This window comes from Ictalurus furcatus, chromosome 2 (assembly GCF_023375685.1).
Source record: "Ictalurus furcatus strain D&B chromosome 2, Billie_1.0, whole genome shotgun sequence".
NCBI lineage: Eukaryota > Metazoa > Chordata > Actinopteri > Siluriformes > Ictaluridae > Ictalurus > Ictalurus furcatus.
The window spans coordinates 31,774,674-31,795,456 of record NC_071256.1 but is presented as its reverse complement, the minus strand read 5'-3'; the positions used below and the strand labels follow the sequence as shown (position 1 = coordinate 31,795,456).

General features: G+C 38.0%; 1 protein-coding gene across 1 annotated transcript in view; it reads right to left on the bottom strand.

Moving 5' to 3' along the window:
- Positions 1-20,783, bottom strand: part of crhr1 (corticotropin releasing hormone receptor 1) — a 170,228-nt gene that overhangs the window by 98,990 nt on the left and 50,455 nt on the right. The window contains exon 3 of the mRNA XM_053614612.1: positions 4,965-5,063. Within this exon, the coding sequence (XP_053470587.1) occupies positions 4,965-5,063 (99 nt within the window). The remainder of the gene's footprint in view (positions 1-4,964; positions 5,064-20,783) is intronic.

Sequence of the window (20,783 nt, the reverse complement as noted above, 5' to 3'; positions counted from 1 at the left end):
GACATATAACTGATGACGGAGCAGTCGTTGTAGAACTTGGCGGACGTGGTGAACATGTTCCTCCCAGGAGTCAGAATATATTAGAATGTCGTCTATGTAGGCGATCACATGGCGTCCCAGCATGTCACGTAACACGTCGTTGATTAGACATTGGAAGACCGAGGGAGCGTTAGAAAGCCCATACAGCATGACCTGATACTCATAGTGACCTGAAGTTGTGCTGAACCCAGTCTTCCATTCATCTCCTTCTCGAATCCGCACCAAGTTGTATGCACTGCGTAAGTCCAGCTTCGTGAAGATGGTGGTGCTGCGCAATTGTTCCAGAGCGGCTGGTACTAGAGGTAGTGGGTAACGGTACTTGACGCAACACCGGTTTAGTCCTTGGTAGTCGATACATGGTCGTAAACCTCCTCCCTTTTTCTCTACGAAGAAAAACCTCGCGGATGCTGGAGAAGTAGATGGTCGTATATAACCTTGGTGCAACGCTTCCTGAATATACTCCTCCATGGCTTTTTGTTCAGTTACCGTTAACGGATAGACTCTCCCTCGTGGTGGTGTAGTGCCTGGAAGCAAATCGATTGCGCAGTCGTAATCTCGATGAGGAGGTAGTCCACTAGCCTTCTTCTTACTGAATACTTCCATGAGGTTGTGGTAAACACTGGGGATCAGAACGTTGTCCGCCTTGTCAGGGCTCTCAACGGATGTGGATGCTAAGGAGATCACAGGGACTTGGAGACAGTGATTGATGCAGTGAGCTGACCAGCGAGTGATCTCCCTTTGATTCCATGAAATTTGTGGGTTGTGATGTTCGAGCCAAGGAAGACCGAGAACCACTGGATGCCGTGCCATCACAATGACATGGAACGTAATTTTCTCCTGATGAAGGGTGCTGGTTCGGAGGTTAATGGGTTCGGTGCATTGGGTGATTAAACCATCTCCAATGGGGGCTCCATCTATGGCTTAGACACGGCGGGGGGTGCTGAGCGGACGAACGGGGATGTTATATTGGAGTACGGTCTCTTGGTCAATGAAGTTCCCCGCCGCTCCAGAATCGATCAGCGCCTCCAGAACACAGGAAACGCTTGAGTATTCTAAAATCACTGGTAATACAAACGCAGACTGAACTGAGTACTGGGCAATGGGTTCTAAACTCACCCCTGGCTGAGGTTGTTTGGCAGTTTTGGTTTCCCCTCGGGTAGAGCACTGTTTGAGAGGGCATTGTTGCACGAAGTGGCCCCTCTCGCCGCAGTAGAAACAACAATGTTCACGGCGCCGTCGTTCTCTCTCCTGCATGCTCACCCGAGTCTGTCCCAGCTGCATGGGTTCACTAGGGCTCTCAGACGCTGGTGCTTCCGCCTCGCTGCGTATGGAGCGGCGGCTACGTAGTAAACAATCCAGGTGTATAGCTACGTTGATGAGTGAATCGAGAGTCAGCTGATCATCAGGGCACGCCAGCTCCATTACGATATCGGCATTTAATCCCCGGCGGAACATAGTCTTTAGAGCGGGTTGATTCCATCCGCTCCTAGCGGCCACAGTACGAAATTCAAGAGCGTAATCCGCCACACAACGTGATCCGTGCGTCAAGGATAATAATTCCTCCCCAGTCTCCCGGTTGTCTGGAGAATGATCGAATACAGTGCGAAAACGTGAGGTCAGCTGATCATACGTGCTGATGATGTTCCCTTCCTGTTCCCATTCCGCGGTGGCCCAGAGGAGAGCTCTCCCGGTTAAGAGTCCCATGAAGTGGATTATTTTCCGATTCTCCGTCATGTCTGGGTACGTGGAAAAAAACAGGGAGCACTGGAGTAAAAAACCTCGGCAACGTGCCGGATCTCCGTCGTACTTCTCCGGCGCTGGAGTGGGAGGTAAGCGTGTGGTCGGTGCCGTAGAAAGCTGCGCGGCTTGGTTTAGCCGAGCTACCTGCTCAGTCAGGTTTGCAAGACGGTGATCATGGTCACTAATCATCCGGCCATGTCCCTCGATGGCTTGCGGCCAACGGGGATCTCTCGCTGCTTCCATTGGAAGGCGAAGTATTCTGTTACGAACCTCGAATCGGCACGGAAGCAGGAGCGGGCGGCAGATGTAAAGCGTGGTATCGGGAAGTACAAGAAACGCAGTCGTAAGACAGGCAAAGGTCAAGCGATCGGACGAACAACACAAACGGGGTCAGGCAGAGAGCGTAGTCGAAACCGGAAACAAGGGTCGAGGATCACAAGAAGATAAACTAACTAGAACGGCTTGGTATCGCAGAGAAACGAGTTGACTGAGCGTATACTTCGCATTGATTCTGGGTGAGTGACTTCCCTAAGTACTAGCGGTGAGAGTGTGTGTGTGTGATTGGTGCCAGGTGTGTCTGATCAGAACTCCGGGGATGGTGAGCGCATGCGTGCATGAGAAGTGAGTGTTGTATCTTGGGAATTTGAGTTCTGATCTGACTGAGCTGTGACAACATTTTAGTTCAGTTAATCAGGGTTACAGGCAACTAAAACACAGGAATGAGGGGTTTTCACTTGCCAGGTGTATATATTTCTGAATATCTGTTTGATTGAATGTGGCATTCACCTGTGCTTTTTTTGACATGGATCAAATTCTCTGATTCTCGTTTGAACCTTTACTGGAGGTTCGTCATGGGGAATAATACATGTGAAATTTAGAATGCAACCCAATTGCATGTAATTACCTCTACCCTGGCTGTAAATAAGGGTTTCTTTGTGATTTGAGAAGCACTGTAGTGTATGAATTCTGTTAAGTTTCACATGTGGATGTTAAACATTCAGAGAGAACAAGCCATTTGATAAATCAGACATGTGGAAATGTAATAGATTGGACAAGGCATACTGATGGACAGCATGATATACCACACAACTACAAAAAGATGTCAAACAGCATGTCGACTGACATTCTTAGCAGGATTTTTCTCCTTTAATATAATTTCAAGACCGCTGCATTCCCCTGCTGTTAGTGCTGTTAGTGGAATCAGTTGCTGCTGCAGAATGACATGGTTCCACCCGCTCCCCCATTCATCAGAGAGAAGATCAAAAGCACAGAGTCTCACATAATTTAAAAGGCAAGGATCAGAGAATGCAGTTCACATCTGAACTAAGATGGAAAAACCTCACACACTGCCACTCATATAAAAAGCAAAGAAGAAGGAATAAAATTTGTCTTCACTTCTAATCTGGAAGGTCTGAAAGTATATGCAACTCTGATTTATATGCAAGTGAAGTCAACCATGGAGTGTAGCAGCATAATTTTCATCATATTTTGTTATTAGGGCATTGGAATTTTTGGCGTGTAGGTGTGGCACATGCATTCTTGGCGTCTTGTGACCACTGGTGCAGGCAATAACCCACCAAAGAACAACATTAATGTAAAAGTGGTTAACGTGGGAATTAATACAATAAAGTGCTGCTGCACTATCCAATCAAATCAATTTCTCTCATTTCCTTTAAAGACTAAGTGTACTAGCAGCTCATGCAGTGACACTTTTTAATTGGAAGAAATAACACACAAGTACAGCAAATGTGTTTTCTGTTTTTTTTTTTTTTTTTTTTTTTGTTTGTTTTTTTTGTCGTTGTTTGTTTGTTTGTTTTCTGTGTCTGCTTTTTCGTGAATGTTTCCTCACATGTGAGTCTCTGGAACACAGACTTATAACTTAAAATGGCTAATTCCCCAACTCTGAGATGATAACATTTACAAGTCTGGTATTAACTTTTACTGATTCTGTTAATTATATGTATGGATCAAAGGTCTGATTCACATTTAGGAGACACAACATGAGTTACTCTGCATTGAAGGCAAAGTTGTGACTTGTAATTCCATGTCTGTAACCATTAAAACCTGAAAGCTCAAAAAAAACCCTGAAAGGGGTAGTTTTCTCACCTACCAGTTCCTTCCGTTTACAGAGTGACTTCAAGTCAACATGGCCGCTCACATTGTGGACAGTGTAAAGTTCCCCTTCTCTACTTTTAAATTAGTTTATAGCAGTATTTGCTTTAGATCAGTTAGTATTAGGGCTGCAACTAAGGATTATTTTGATAATTGATAAATCTGTTGGAAATTTCAATTTCCCTTACAAAATACCACAAATGCAACATTATTGACAGCTCCCATGAACGTGTTTGTTCTAATTTCTGTTCTAGTCTTGTCTCCACCCCTGTCCTGTCATTGGTCTGTTCCATGATTGTGTTCACCTGTTCTGTGTTAGTTCTTCAATAGTTTGGCTTTTTATCCTCTGTGTGTAATTGTTTTCTTTTTTAAGATATTAAAACCAATTTATTACAGAAAGAGAACTCTGGCAAAACAGAGTTTAATGCTTTTTTTTTTTTTTATCAATTCACACTTGCATTTTATTTGAGTCCATGCTGGCAAGTTCAAATTGTACTCTGCAGGCAGTATTCAGAGATAAGTGAGTGAGGATTTAATTAAAAAAAAACACACATCAGTATTCAGACCTCTGGATGTTTTGAGGTGAGGCTCAGTTATTCAGTGAAATAAGTGCTTTTGTTGTGCAATATTCACTCTGACCAGATGTATTATTAATTCCAGTGCACCTATCTGACTCTTGGTTGCAAACAATATTTTAGCCTAAAATTTATGTTTTGAATGTGAATACACACCAAAAATCATGTCTTGCCATTTGGACGCAATAATAAATATATAAATATGACATTATGAAATAAACCATCATATGAATCATCCACGCTTTGGCTGCAATTGTATTTTTCGCTGTTAAACTTCATGCATTCAGTGTGACATTTAAAAAAAAAAAAAAACAATAATAGAAAGCTAGGACTTGAGAATGGTATTCTTGCTGCAAATCTCAACGCTGAGTACTTCATTGTGTGAAATATTTTTTTTTGTCCTGCTTCTCCAGCACGACCCTATATACATTGAAGCTTTAGAAAAACCAGAGAGTTATAACTATAATTAAGTAATTAGTAAATTAGCAGCACCCATACCTGTGGCATTACTTGAGCTTGTACCTGTGGCATTACTTGAGCTTGTACCTGTGGCATTACTTGAGCTCGACGTCTGGTTCCATAGTATTAAGGTGCGAGCTGGAAAACAAACAAGCAAAAGAAAAACAGATTAAAACTCAAATGTCTTTTTTGCCATATAATAAGCAAGTTGTTCTAGAGCAGGGATCGCTCAAAAATATACAATGTTGATTGAGAACCACTTTTATAATCTGTCAGGTGACATGGAATGTTATAATGTTGATACAAGAGTCACACAATGGACTTGCTTTTGTAACTTGTACTATACACTACACAATACACACACTATTGTTTTCAAGAAAACAACAATTCATGGACTTTTTTAATGGATTTTGTTTCTGGATTGAGATGTAGATTCCTTTTTTTTTTTTTTGTAATATTGTCACTTTGATGGCTTTAACACTTCATACCCTAGCCTCATTGATTAAACTGGATACAATAAATAGATTTATTTGTAAATTGTTCGTACAAGCATTTAAACATGAAGTTTGGTACTCATGAAAATAGACTCTTTGTCTTTTGCCATTTATTAACATGACAAGCAGTGATTTTTTTCTGTTTAATTAATTAGGAGGAACAAAGCCCGTGGCCATAATATATTCATCCAGTCATGACTACACCTTATTAAAAAATAGCCACCATGCCATCTCACCAGCTCTGTAGAATAATGCAATTAAACACCTTTTTGTTTATTGATTAATTAATGTTTACTGTTGACATGGTACCTAAATAAATATTTTGTACCTAAAGTCATAAAGTAAAGAATAAAGTCTTTTTAGGATTTTAGGAGCAGGTGCAGCTTTGTGTCTCCTGCTGCTTGACATGACTGATTTCTAAATTCTAATGATGTCATGTATGATGCCATGCAATGATGTCTGTAGTGTTTATTATTTGTGCTGTTTTGTGCTGTCTAGGCTTTGCTAACCATCTAGTTCCAGCAGTTTTCACTTGTCTCTGTCATTTCCTGGTACTTGGCTGTTAACCCAGATAAAAGCATCGAGATATTAATCATTTATCACACAAAAGAAATGATCTTAGTCCACTTGGGTTGAAAGGACAGATTAACACAGCTGCCAGATGTCTAACACCCTTTAAAATGGATTATATACAGTACATTATTACTACAGCTGCTAATACTACTACTACTACTACTACTACTACTACTACTACTACTACTACTACTACTGGTTGATTCCATGACTGTCCCACTGATATTACATTGATGGGGCGGCTGTGTCTCAGGTGGTAGAGCGGGTTGTCCACTAATCGTAGGGTTGGCGGTTCGATTCCCGGCCCACATGACTCCACATGCCGAAGTGTCCTTGGGCAACCCCAAGTTGCTCCCGATGGCATGTTAGCACCTTGCATGGCAGCTCTGCTACCATTGGTGTGTGAGTGTGTGTGTGAATGGGTGAATGAGACACAGTGTAAAGTGCTTTGGATAAAAGAGCTATATAAGTTTACTACATTTACTACATTTACAGCTATGTAAAGTAAATGTAAAAGACACTAAATTATAGGTGATATGTAGTTCATGACAGTCCATGTGAGATAATTTAAAACCTTAATAAAAACCTGACCCACTATAACTATACTTTACCTTGAAGTATAAGGATGGATACATCTATTTAATGAGTCATCCATTATGGGTTATGAAAAAAGTACATTTTTGTAACACTGTTACCTGAACACATCTACTCCTATGAAATATCAGAAACATTAACATGTTCAACAGGAAGTTGCATCATCTGAGTTTTCTGAAAATTATGGGAAGAAAAGTCCTCATTCTTTTTTTTTCTTTCCTGTCATGCATGTACACACACACACACACACACACACACACACACACACACACACACTCACTCTCTCTCTACACAGTTTCTCTTCTGTTCCATATTCTGTCCTTTTGTTATCTGTTGTCTTGTTTAATTGCAGATACTGACAAGTTTGTGCTGTTAACATGTTGTGAAAATAAAGACAGCCAACTGTTGTGAAAATGTTTGGTTTTTTGGGTGTGTGTGAGATTTTGTGCTGAAAATGGCAGGTTCTGTGTTACTTTACCCATTACAGGACTGGGATATGCTGCTTCATCTTGAACCCAGGTTTTATATCATATAAACAGAACACAAAGTCTTTCAAGGAGAGGTTCTGAGATGTAGGATTTTCCCTTCATTTTAATCAGATCTAAAGTAACTAGTAACTTGCTACTAGAGTAATTTTCTCATTGGATACTTTATTACTCTTACTCAGACATGTTCACAAGTCCCTGAGGTCCAAGTCAAGTCTCAAGTCTCTGAGGTGGAGTGCAAGTCAAGTCTCAAGTCTCTGAGGTGGAGTCCAAGTCAAGTCTCAAGTCTCTGAGGTGGAGTCCAAGTCAAGTCTCAAGTTTCTGAGGTGGAGTGCAAGTCAAGTCTCAAGTCTCTGAGGTGGAGTCCAAGTCAAGTCTCTGTTCTATTTATAGCAATAGTTCTTTCAGCTAGATAGTCTTGTTAATATATTCAAAATGGTCTAATAAATCACACAAGGTTTTACATAAATTATTAATTACATTTTTATACACAATCAAAAAACTATTACTTTCAAACTGTTAATAACGGTCCCTCAGAACTCAATTTTTAAGTCATTTCTATTGAAAATTCAGTTTGAAGCATGACTTACAGCATCTTACAGCATGACTAGCTTGATTACGCTCCCTTTAAAGTGCCCTTCGGAGGGTGATTTATACCATTTGGAATGCAGAGACTGTCACCACGAGAAAAAAAAACGTGCTGTGTATTTTGAGCTATTTAAGTTGCCGTAGTTTGCTGTCTCAAACAATCATTGGTAAGTTAATTTTCCAGTGAGCACCAGCAATAACAAAACCCCAGTGTATAGACGCAATTTAACTTTGTAAACTTGGATATTACATGCATATGGTAGCTAATAATAATAGCTAATTGGGGGAACATAAAGGACATGGAAACATTTGTACTTCTTGAAGATGGGCAGCAAGCAAGCCCCTGACAGCTGTGTAACACCTCAGCTTTTCCAGAATAGATGGAACAAGGACCACACACGGCTGCACTGTTGTCCTAATGTGAGAGCTATACTCTGTTTCTAATGGACGGAAGCATTTTAAAATCAGATAAGTCCCCTTGCCAAAAGTATAGACCAGTAATTTTTATCAACAGGATTCAGAAACTGGAAAAAAGCTATAGAAAAATTCAAATCACATAAAATGTCTCAAGCACACAAAGTGGCCATAATAACACACACATATCAGGCAAGTCAACAGACACACAACTGTCATCAGCAAAGGCTCTTCAGCAACTGCAAGCAAGGTCCTATCTGCTAAAAACTGTGGGCTTGTTGCAGTTTCTTGCTAGACAAGGTACTGTTATTCGCCATCAAACAGCGACGGAAATTTCAGGTAGCTCCTTAATCTTAGGTCAGAGGATGTTGAGGGCCTAGAGAGTTGGATAGAGAAAAGGTCCAATTTCTCAGTGTCAAATTCAGAATGAGATTTTGCAGATCCTGTCCGCAAACATTGTGTGGGAGATAGCATCTATCTCCATCATCATGAATGGCATCCAAGATGTTGCAGGGGTAGAGCAGGAGTCAATCTGCATCCGGTATGTGAACCATGACCAATACCTCACGAAGAGTTTGTGGGTCTTTATGAAGTGTCTTTGCCCCCGGGAGAATCTGGCTAGTGTTGCCACTGATGACCTCCAGAGAATGAATTTGCTGCTATCTGGTCTCCGTAGGCAAACTTACGATGGAGCTGCAAACATGTCTGACAAGACTGGTGGAGTGCTGGCCAATTTTTGTGATTTTTTTAACAAATGATCAAAAGGTTAAACAATAAAGACAATTTTTCACAGCCTTCTTTGCTTATATTTACCAAGGGTGCCAATATTAGTGGAAGGTACCTCATGTAGTCCAATTTTAAGCATATAAATGATGTTGCCCCTATTATTATTATACTTTTTAATATATATATATATATATATATATATATATATATATATATATATATATATATATATATATATATATATATTAAACCCATATCAATACTTTATCCATGTCTTTTTTTCGTAACTTAAACTGTATTTTACAGTGTTGTTTATAATTTATGGTTGTATTATTATTATTATTATTATTATTATTATTATTATTATTTTATGCCTAATAACTGGCAAAGGGACTACCAATGAAAGTTAGCCTTCGGGCTAACTTGGGTACATTTACATTTATGAATGTTGATTAATGTACACTGTCCCTTTTTCAAATATATGAATAAAAATAAATAAATTCTACAATATGAGAGGGCCAAGGACGGATCCTTGAGAGATGTCTGGCATAACAGAGATGACAGGTGATTTATACAGTATATGTCCATGTTGAGAAGACTTGAAGGAAGTAGGAGCATAAGCTAAAATATCAACTGGTGACAAATCGCAGCAACTGATTTCTGTGAGAAGTGTGTGAAGGTTCTGAGTCTGGATGTCTGCAAGAGGAAATCTTTCAACACTTTAAAGATTTCACACTTGGCCCTAATACTTCAGTCTACTGCCAGGATCAATTCTAGATTTGTTTGCCATACAGAATGATTATCGGGGGTTTGTTTTCACATATTGTGAAAAATGCATTCTGAATTGTGTGCAAGATTCAATGCTTTATTTGTTCTTAATAATAAAATTTAATATTAATATTAAATGAGTGTTCCTTTACTTTTGTTTGATACCGAACTTGCAGTACTTTCTACTACTTTGGATAATTCCACGTGCATACCCTGAAGACTTGCACTTCTCAAAAACCGTTTATTGTCACGATCTCGCCGACAGATGGCGCTGCGGTGACGACGTGCACGGACAGCTGGAGAGCGCGCATGCATGTGCTTGAAGTGCGCACGGACGATAGGACTTTGTTTACAATGGACATGTGCACTTGTTTTGGTTTCTGTTCTGTCCCCTCCCTGTTCACTTATTGGCGGAGGTGTGAGGGTGTGTTTTCAAGTGTTACTAGCTGTCAGCAGTTAAGGTAATTGTGACTGGTTATTTAAACCCCTCACGTTGCTGCGCACGTCACGCGGTATTAGAGACCAATAGGTGTAATGGTGCCACGCGGTAACGTTTCCATGTCCTGTCTAGTTTCTTGTTCCTAGTTTCATGCCATAGTTAAACGAGTGTTTCATGTCATAGTTAAAGGAGAGTTTCATGTCATAGTTAAAAGAGGGTTTCATGTCATAGTTAAAGGAGGGTTTCATGTCATAGTTAAAGGAGAGTTTCATGTCATAGTTAAAGGAGAGTTTCATGTCATAGTTAAAGGAGGGTTTCATGTCATAGTTAAAGGAGAGTTTCATGTCATAGTTAAAGGAGAGTTTCATGTCATAGTTAAAGGAGGGTTTCATGTCATTGTTAAACGAGAGTTTCATGTCATAGTTAAAGGAGGGTTTCATTTCATAGTTAAAGGAGGGTTTCATGTCATTGTTAAACGAGAGTTTCATGTCATAGTTAAACGATAGTTGCATGCCATAGTTAAATGAGTATTAGAGGTAATGAAGTTAGATGTATAACGTGCCTCACGGTAATGTTTCTATGCCCTGCTTTGATTTCATGTATCACGCCTCAGTTCTAGTGAATGTGTAGATCTGTGTAAATGTGCTAAACGGTAGCGGTTCCATGATTTGTTCTGGCTTCGTGCCATAGCCTTAGTTAAATGGTTTTCATGTATAGTTCCTTGTTTCATGCCATAGCTAAAGGCTAGATGAGTACAGGTGTAAAACGGGTTGATGGATTATTGTGCTACGCTGTATGGTTTCATAGTCTTGTTCAAAGTTTTGTATTTCATGCCTCAAATCTTGTTTCTGTTTTGACCCTGTTTTCCCGCTTCCTGTACTAGTCACTTTAGTGTGTAAATAAAGACTTTCCTGCGCTTACTTCCTGTCCAAGTCTTGTTTCGTAACATTTATACCCAAGTCTCATGCTTTCTTCAGGGGACAATCTCTCCTGGATGCTGTAGATTTGAAGTGCTGCAGACTCTTATTCCAAATATATTCCTTCATACTGAACATCACAATTATATTGTACTATAACAATATTATATTATCTGTAGAAGTATAATGATTTATAATACCACTATGTAGTGTCATGCATGGGTTTGTTTTTGAGCCTGGTTCCTCTCATTCTTCGTTTCATTGCAGGGAGTTTGTTTCCTCTGAAAGACTCCAAGGCTACCACTCATTCCAAAACTTGTCTAAAGGAGCTCTGAAATTGTCTAGTAACACATTGGCTAGGGCAGGGTTTTCTATATTGGTGCGACAGATGCAATTTTGAATTGAGAGACAGACTATACAAGCGATCTAACAGGCAGAGAAATTTGTCACACATTTTAAGAGGTGGAGTGCAGGCAGGGAAACTCTGACAGGATGATGACTTGAAAAAAACAAGTTCAGTCCAGAACCGAAATGTTGTCTGAAAGTTGTAAACGCTCTTCTGCATTGTACAACCGGTTCATTTAACTCATAAAATTTGAAGAAACTAATTACGGCAAAATTTTTAAGTTGATAAATCAATTTCTTTAAGCCAAATACACTTAAATATAACAAGTTTAAGTTACTTTTTTTATATTTAAGTGTATTTGGCTTAAAGAAATTGATTTATCAACTTAAAAATTTTGAGGTAATTAGTTTCCTCAATTTTTTTGAGTTAAATGAACTATCTGGTTTTACAGTGTGTGTACAAAGAGCTGGGTAAAATGTTAGATTTTGTCTTTACAAACAGCAGTACATTTCTTATCACAATTAGAAACTGGTTGATGAGGGGTTTTTTTTGAAGGCTTGTTAATATGATTTTGGTTTGCTAAGAGGAATGAGAAATTAATTTTTTTTTGTCTTATTAAGTTCAACAGAGTGAAAATATGAGAGGCTAGTGAGGGAACGAGTGTTTATAGCTGTTCTAACATAAGTGATACGAGGAACTAACTTCCACAAAACTAAATGGAGGTATTATGTGTCATTCTTTAATAACTAAAAAATATCAAGTAGTCCTACCCAAAACTGTGCAACTATCATTTCATACTAACAGAAGAAAAATAAAATGACAAGGTCAGATTTAAGGAATCTTGATATTTCAGTATATTCAGTGGTTTAAATCCAGAAGCTCGGAGGTAAATGCAGATAAGAGTGACTTTTTTTTTTTACAGAATTTTACAGAAGCCAGAAGATATACGTGCCAGCTTAGCGACTTAGTGACTTTTCTACATTTTGCTCATATGGCTGATACTCTTATTCAAAGTGACTTACAATAAAGACTGGATACACCTGAGCATTTGAGGGTTAAAGAACTTGCATAACCATGACAGCTTGTTAGTACTGACTCACAAACTTCTGATTCATTGCCCAAAGCAGTAAGCCATGCTCTTTGAAGACCTTTCCAGCAAATTTCTTTTCCAAAAAGAGCCTAGAACAGGCGTTATTGACCTGTCCCGCTAATTATTTTCCTTCATGTCAAAACCACTGTCCTTCATGTCTTTTTCCCAACTACGTATTATCACTGCTTCTTTTGTCTGCATTCTCAATAGAGATGATAATATTTTGCAAATAGGTTGTGGTGCTATGACCAAAGACAACTTTCTAAAAGAAATAAGTTATAATCTATTAGTTGCCATTCTGATAAAACTTAAATTCCATTCCATTCCATTCTACTCTATTTTTATTCTATTCTAGTCAATCTCTCTTCTCTTCTCTTGATCCTCTATTCTATTCTACTCTATTCCATTCTATTGTATGCATTCTCAATAGAGATTATAGTGTTTTTTTTGCAAATAGTTTGTGGTGCTATGACCAAAGACTTTCTGTGAGAAATAAGTTACAATTTATTAGCTGTCATTCTGATAAAACTTAAATTTCAATCTATTCTATTCTATTCTACCTAATCTCTCTTCTCTTAATCTTCTATTCTATTCTATTATATTCTATTCTACCAAATATATATTCTGTTCTCTTCTCTTGACCCTCTATTCTATTCTATTCTATTCTGATGAAACTCTCTTCTCTTTTCTTCCCTTTTCTTCTCATTAAAATATATTCTATTGTATTTCTTTCTATTTTATTCTATGTAATTCTAAGCACCTTCTCTATTATATTCTATTCTGACAAACCTCTCCTTTTCTCTGCCCTTCTCTTCTCTATCCGTTTAGAAAAATCAAATATTGACACTTTCCTCACACCAAAGCAGCAAATCAAATCCATTGTATGGCCATGGGTATGAATGTAGAAAACAACAAGCTATAACCATGGGAACAGTAACATTCAAATAAATATTTACGCCAGCAGTCATAATCAGGGATCAGCAGGGAGTGTTCAGCAATAATTACACTTATAACTGTAACACCAAATTAATAAATGAAGCAACAGGTAAGAATCAGCAATTCTCTGCAGTATAATCAAAAGACAAAACATCTTAATGAGCTCATCACCAAGCTATTGTGTGCTCTCTCTTTGTGTGTGTGTGTGTGTGTGTGTGCTTGTTTTTTTTTTTTTTTAGTTTGTAAAAAAGTAACAAAATGCTAAGAGAATTAAAAAATATATATATAGAAATTCTACACACCCCTGTTTAAATTGCAGGTTTTTGTGATGTAACAAAATGAAACCAAGATAAATCATGCCAGACCTTTTCCACATTTAATGTGACATAGCAACCAACAAAATTAAAGTGAAAAACAACCAGAAACATTAGACGGGGGGGTGGATTGGGTGGAGAAATAAAAACTTACAATAACTTGGTTGCCTAAGTTTTCACACCCTTTTATAATGGGGCGTGTGATTGTGCTCGGACTGAACCAATCACATTCAAACTCATGATAAAAACTTATTATCATACACCTGTCTTCAATGAAGTGATTCTTATTAATTCCAAATAAAGATCAGCTGTTTCTGTAGGATTCTTCTTGCTTTCATCTGACTGCTAAAGCCATAATCCGCAAAGAACTTATAAAGAATGTATGGGATCTCATTGCTGAAAAGTATCAACAAGAAGAGGGGTACAAATGAATTTCCAAAACATTAGATGTACCATGAAACACCATGAAGTTCATAATCAACAAGTGGAAAAAATGGGGCACCAAAGTGACATTACAGAGAACAGGATGTCGCTCCAGAAATGACAAAGGGACAAGAAGAAACTTTTCAGGGAGGCTGTCAAGAGACCTTCTACAAAACCCTGTGGAATGACTTGAAGAGTTCTGTGCACAGGAGATCCCCTCACAATTTGAGAGATCTGGAACATTTTTGCAAGGAAGAGTGGAAGCAAATTGGGGAAAAAAATCAAGATTTTCTTTTTCTCTTTTTCAAACTGAAACATTGCTTTGTTTTCTCCTTGTTTGTTCTTCACTTGAATTTTGTTGGTTATTACAATCCCCTTTGAAAGTACTGGAACAGCAAGGCTAAGTCTTTTGTTTTTGCTATACGCTGAAGACATTTGGGTTTGAATTCAAAAGATAAATGTGAGACAACAGATCGAAATTTAAGTCTATGATGTTAAACAACTTAGAACATGGCACCTTTCATTTGAACCCACTCATTTTTAAAGTGATTAAAAATATTGGAACATTTGACTGACAGGTGTTTCTTGTTGCCCAGGTGTACCCTGTTACATTACTTGTTTGAACAATTAATAGCATTGAATATCTACTCTTGGGTTGAGCCCTGGGTTTTGTGTGTGAAGACTGCATTTATTGTTAAAAAGGATAAACCAACATGAAGAACAGAAAGCTGTCTATGGGAGAAAAGCAAGCCATTTTGATGCTGAGAAAAGAGAGAAAATCAATCAGAGCCATTGCACAAGATTTGGACATAGCCAATTTGGGGTTCCAATACTTTTGGAGGGGACTGTATCACATTAAAGTTGGAAAAAGATCTGACAGAAATGATCTTGGTTTCATTTTGATTTTTACATGTCAAAAACTGGGAATTTTAACAGGGGTGTGTAGACTTTTTGCAATAAAATCCATTACTAATATAATTTTAAAAATTGGAAGGTGGAGAGGGGATGAAATTATTGTTTTATTTTTTTAAAAATGGGAAAAAAAGTGTGGGGGGAGGGGAAGCCTATGGACTCGCTAGAAAATAAGGGAGACGGCTTATGGTTTTTGCATAAAATGTATTTTAAAAAAAATGAAATGAGGGTTTTTTTAAATATGTGGTTTGTTTATAATCTAGCACTTTTTTATTACAGAAGTATTTATTGAGTAAAATACCCTAAGGGTATGCAAACATTAACATTTAAATGTGTTCAACTGAACCTTTTGTTCATTATTTAAGAGTTAGGATTTCTGATAAACCTATATTAATCCGAAACGTGTTAAGTAGCACAAATTTTTACTCTTTAAAAACACTCACTGCTTGACCAAACACTACTTAGCTGTGCAGCAATATAAAATAATATATAAATGTGAAATCAGATCAATGAATTCCCTGTGAAGAATATTTTGAAGTCCTAATTTGAATACTAACGGTACAGTAGTGTAGTCTTTAGGTGAGATTATGCTATAAGCTTGTGGAGTTTATTATGAATAGGACTATGTGGGTGTTTAGATTAAGGATTTTATGAGGAGAACATGACTCTCAGAGGATGTGTGAGATAAACACATATGCTTCCCTTGTGTCTTGTTAGAGCTACTGGACATTGGAAAGGAATTACAGTCCACACCACATGGCCATGGGCTTGAAGCTACTCACTGCTGGATCTACCAAGTGTTTCAGGATCACTCCATTTCCCAAAACACAGACTTTCAGCTCTTGGTGAAACAGGCTGATTTCACCATGGCTGATACTCTGGTCCATCATTTATAGTACTAACAAACTCTCAGCCTCAGCTTCAGCTTGTGGCTAACAATTAAGAAAAATGGAAATGAGGAAAATCTCTGGTGGACACATCAGAAATCCGTGGTCTAGTCAGAGCCAATTTTGTCTGTCGCTTTGCTCAGCCTCATTATACAATTTTAACATGCAGCATTCTGAGTAAAGTCTGGTAACTTTTAGAAGTTTGCATTCTAAGGAAGAGGTTGTCAACTAGCTGATTATCAGGAATTTCCCCATCACCCCGAGTGCTGCATGCAGAAGCGTTCAGCGCAAATAACAGCCCGCAGCGCTACGGCACTTATGCGTCGTCATATGTTTTGTTTACTTTGCCACGCGTGTTTTGTTTTGGTTCATCTCCTGTCTCCACCCTGGGCCCGTCATTGGTTGATTTCATCATGTGCCTTCATTACTCTCACCTGTTTTAAGTTCACCCCAAGTATTATTCAGTGTTTAACCACCTATCTTTACCGAGCCATTTTTGTTCTGTGTTATGATTCTCTGGTTTTCGGTCTTGTTCCGTCACCAAGGTTTTGTATTCTCGATTATCCCTGCCACTGCGTTTTGTACATCGCCCAATCCCTGCCTGTTTCCTGGCTAAAGTCTGATTCATGCTTTGGATTTGTCTGCCTGCCTCTCTAATAAACGCCTTAACTGCAACTGCATCCATCTCAACTCTCCGCTCCTGACACCAATCATGGCCTGGATGTGGGCCCAGCAAAGTATTTTGGTGAGAAACAAATAACATTTTAACAGAAAAAAAAAACATTTTTTAGTAGTAAATACTTTGCCATTTCTTGTTGCAGCACATGTATTTACGTCAATTATTTATCTAAAGGCAGCTCATATAGGAAATAAAAAGCTTTTTCACAGATTTTCTCACTTTCACAAAATTTTTCAAATTAAATGATAACTATGTTGCCATAATTCTGTGACCAATTCAAGCAAATCAATCATCATTGTAAGCAAAGAATTTTACGTAGCTGAACCTTCACAAATATTAGCTGACTACACCTGTTGTAAAGTCTTACTTAAAACAAGAGACATGAGATGCTTTCTCACAGTTCCTCACATTTTAATCAAAATGAAACTTTCCTCAAATGGCATCACTTTACATTGCACTTTACAGGCAACTTAAAAAAACTAAAAAAAACAACAAACAAACAAACAAAAGTTTTACATTATGTACATAGTTCTTTTTAACCACATAAAAACAGTTAGCTGGCTATCTATTATTAGCTATAAAAAATAGCTATACAAGTTGTGAGGACGTGTTACATTAGCTGGTTAATTTTAACCACATGTAAAGAGCTATCTGCTAACTAAAGCTAACTATCAACTGCATAAACATATATGCTGTGAGGTTGCAATACATTAGCTAAGTATTTTTAACTACATAACTTTTGATAATCTACAAAGCTTAGCTGTCTTCAAAACCAGCAATACATTTGTAAACATAATCCAATGCAGCAACAGTTTAGTCTGCAATGTTTCCTAGTACTAGAGAACATAATTATATTAAATTCTACAGCAATCAGGATATGTTTCTTTTTTAGGTTTGCCTAAAATAAGGCACCTCAGGGGGCTGCTGCTTTCCCATTGGGACAGTCGTTATGTCAGTCTACTATATATATAATTATAAAACAATCATTATATACATTATAGTTGATCATTAAAAAGTCTAACAGCTAAGAGCGAGCATGGCACAACCTCTATCTGTTTATTCAAAACAGACCATGCAACCTCTGCCCCAGAGTCATCTTGTTTGTGAATCAGTGGTTCAATACAGGAGCAGATGGTCATTGTGCAGATGACTGAGCACTGATCAAGTGAGATGATGAGGTTCAAGCAGCACTCAGCACAGCCTCATCAACTGAGCACTGCTAATGTGAATGTAGAGCATGAAAGAGTGAAAAAGAAATCACATAAAGGCAGTCTTGTTTATTACTGCTCTTAAACCTGATGGATTTAAGATCTGGAAATTTCTGTCTCTTTGGTAGAAAAATGCTAGTGCAAGGTCATAAAACATTTTGTAAGACGTGTCAGGATCCATCCTTCTCCCCTCACAGATTGAGCTCACTGCAGTGAGAGGCAAGTAATGGACACTCAAAAACTATTCAAGGCTGGCATACTTTACGTTAAGTACAAAGATGTTTCCAAAGTCTCCATACATAGGGGAAATTATCATTTTTTTTTAGTAAAATGTATTCTAAAAATGTTCATACTGATTTACATTTTTTTTTTTCCAGATATCCTTCCCAGCAAACATGCCCATGTGGGCCCACCATGGGTAGGTATGGGTTTACTGTGGGGCAGTGTGGGCAGGGAAAACCCACACTAATCCCACATTGGCCACTTGTGGGTTAGCCCATTCAGGGCCCACAGCTGTTTTGACATTTTGGGTCCCCATGACGGTTTTCTGTGGGCAAAAATGTGGGCTTGCCCACAGAAAGCCCACATGGAACTCTATGTGGGTTAGTCCATGTGAGGCCCAGTGCAAGTTTTGCTCTTTGGGGCCACCATGAGGGTTTACTGTGGGCAACCCCCTGTGTCAACAGCATAGGACAGTTAAAACATTGTTTTAAGATTAGATGCTCTATGACCTATGTAAAGACTGATAATTTATGTTTGTAACATTAAAAAGTGACAATACACCAAATATGATAAAACATACACTGTACACTCTGATGTGGATTGTATATACAATTCTTAAAGAATAATCTGCTTTGGATAGACCTTAAGGTAACTTCAAATTACACCTTGGTAAGCTATCATTTAACTCTGGTTCTGAAATAATTAATTACTTTTATTAATTCCAAAGTTACAGCATGTTTATTTTTTTATTCTGCTTATTCGGTTCTTTATTTTGTTAACTATGCAAATAGAATCTTTTCTTGTAATGTTTTCAATTCAGTTCACACATAAGCCCTCTGGAGAATTACCAAGTAATTGTACTAGGCTTCATGGTGGTTGATTGCGACACAGATCTAGTTGGTACTTTCTGGCATTTACAATTATCTCTTTTTTTTTGTATTGTTTTAAATGTAATTGGCATTACATTCTTACGTAAAACATAGATGGGAAAGGGGCAGAAACATATAATGCACAAGAGAAACAGCTGAACAAGCTTCTGATTGCCATGGTGAAGTGGTTGAGTCACTGTGAATGATGCCAATCACTTAAATGTTAATTGAAGTGTGACACTTTACACTCACAGGTAATCACAGGTTTGTGCGAGGCATGCTGGGATAAACAGGCCCACAGCTGTCACTGGAGATGTTATGGAAATGGAGAGGTTTTTAATAATGACTTCACTGCTGTGGGGTAACACAAAGCTTGTCAGTGAAACACACCAATTATTCCCCTTGTCCTTCTGTCGCTTATGAAATTTACAACTCAGACTCTAGTTTAGCGTTGTTGTCTAATTAAAACCTTTATCTTTCAGACACAAGTAAAGAGAATAAGCTAATATGATAAGATGAGAGGATAAATTCTTGCATAGCTGTAACTAAAAGCAATTGATAAACGCACCTTCGCCCTGAATTTAATTAGTTTTAAGCGCTAAGGAGAATAATGAAATTATTTATAACTTTGAATGTGTTGTGTTATCACTAACTTTGTATGAGTTTTATATGAGTGTTGTGCTTGTGTAAGATTCTACTTCCGAGAAAGATACAATTGTATAGCCTGTGTAAAATTCCCCTTTAACTCTGTTGAGCTGATTTGTTGTTAAGCTGTACCTAAGGGAAGTAAAATGTCAATATAGAGGTTAAAGAGCTACAGTCACTGAGTTACACAATCTAGCTTTCCAAACAGATGATAAATGACTCAGGCCTGGTTCGTCTTTTGAGCTCAATTATTTAATAAAGGACTTAACAATAACTTTCAGGGACGCCTAAACATAATAGGACTTGTCTATCAGACAGTGTGGTAGGGAATGGCACAGCAGAAAATCAATTTCATTTAACCTCTGCTGAATTTGGTTAGCTTCCTGCCAGGGTACTAAGAGTACCAAAAAGAGGCATGTGGGTGGAACCCCAGTTAAAACTTCTTTTTTTTTTGGCAGAAAGAAAACCATCCAATCCATATTTATACGACGATCATACTATAATTATAACATGGTTATACACGATAGTAGTATCAATATTAAACATACAATAACCACTCATAATATGAAGAACCCCAGTGAAAATAGTTACTATTGACAAAACACAGTAAATCCATGGCTATTACGGAAAACCAGTTTTCCATAGTAGCCTTTGAAAGAGTAGTAACAGTCAGTGAGTTTTCTGCTACAGGTTTCGTACCTTGTGTTTTCTTTGTAACCTAATAATCTGCTACTGAGAGAGAAAAAAAAGGAAGGCCAGTGAGGAAGAGGGATAAGAGGAATAAAACACTTCAGGATGTGCTGTTCAAGGAAACAAATCAACTTTTTCATGCTGCCCTCTCATTTATTTATTTTCCTGTAACAGCATACACATTGTGTTTTTTTTTTCCTGTACTAAGGTATTAGACACACTACTAAATTCAAAAGACTAAACACTAATAAACTAATCAGTTAGCCCATAATTCACATTCATTTCTAGATTTTGCTACTGCAAGAGCATTGTCTTTTGAGAAATATGGCTGCAACCACTAATATGTTCAGTATGCATATTTTCCTTGCTCAGAGCTAATTCAGAGACTATTTCCCACGTGAGCTTTAAATCTGCAAAATTTGCAGTTTGGCTAAAGTGAGGAAGTATAAAGTGTGCGGGTCACAGGATGATGTCAGTTTATAATCGTATGAAAAGTATTAGTTACATGCTGACTTTTTGTGTAAAACATTCCATAACTCGTTGTAAGTTACACCTCTACTCTGCGCACTTTGCTTCTTCTGGAACTCAATTAACGGCTCTTGTATGGTAGCACTACTTGTATTGTTCTCTGCTTGATAT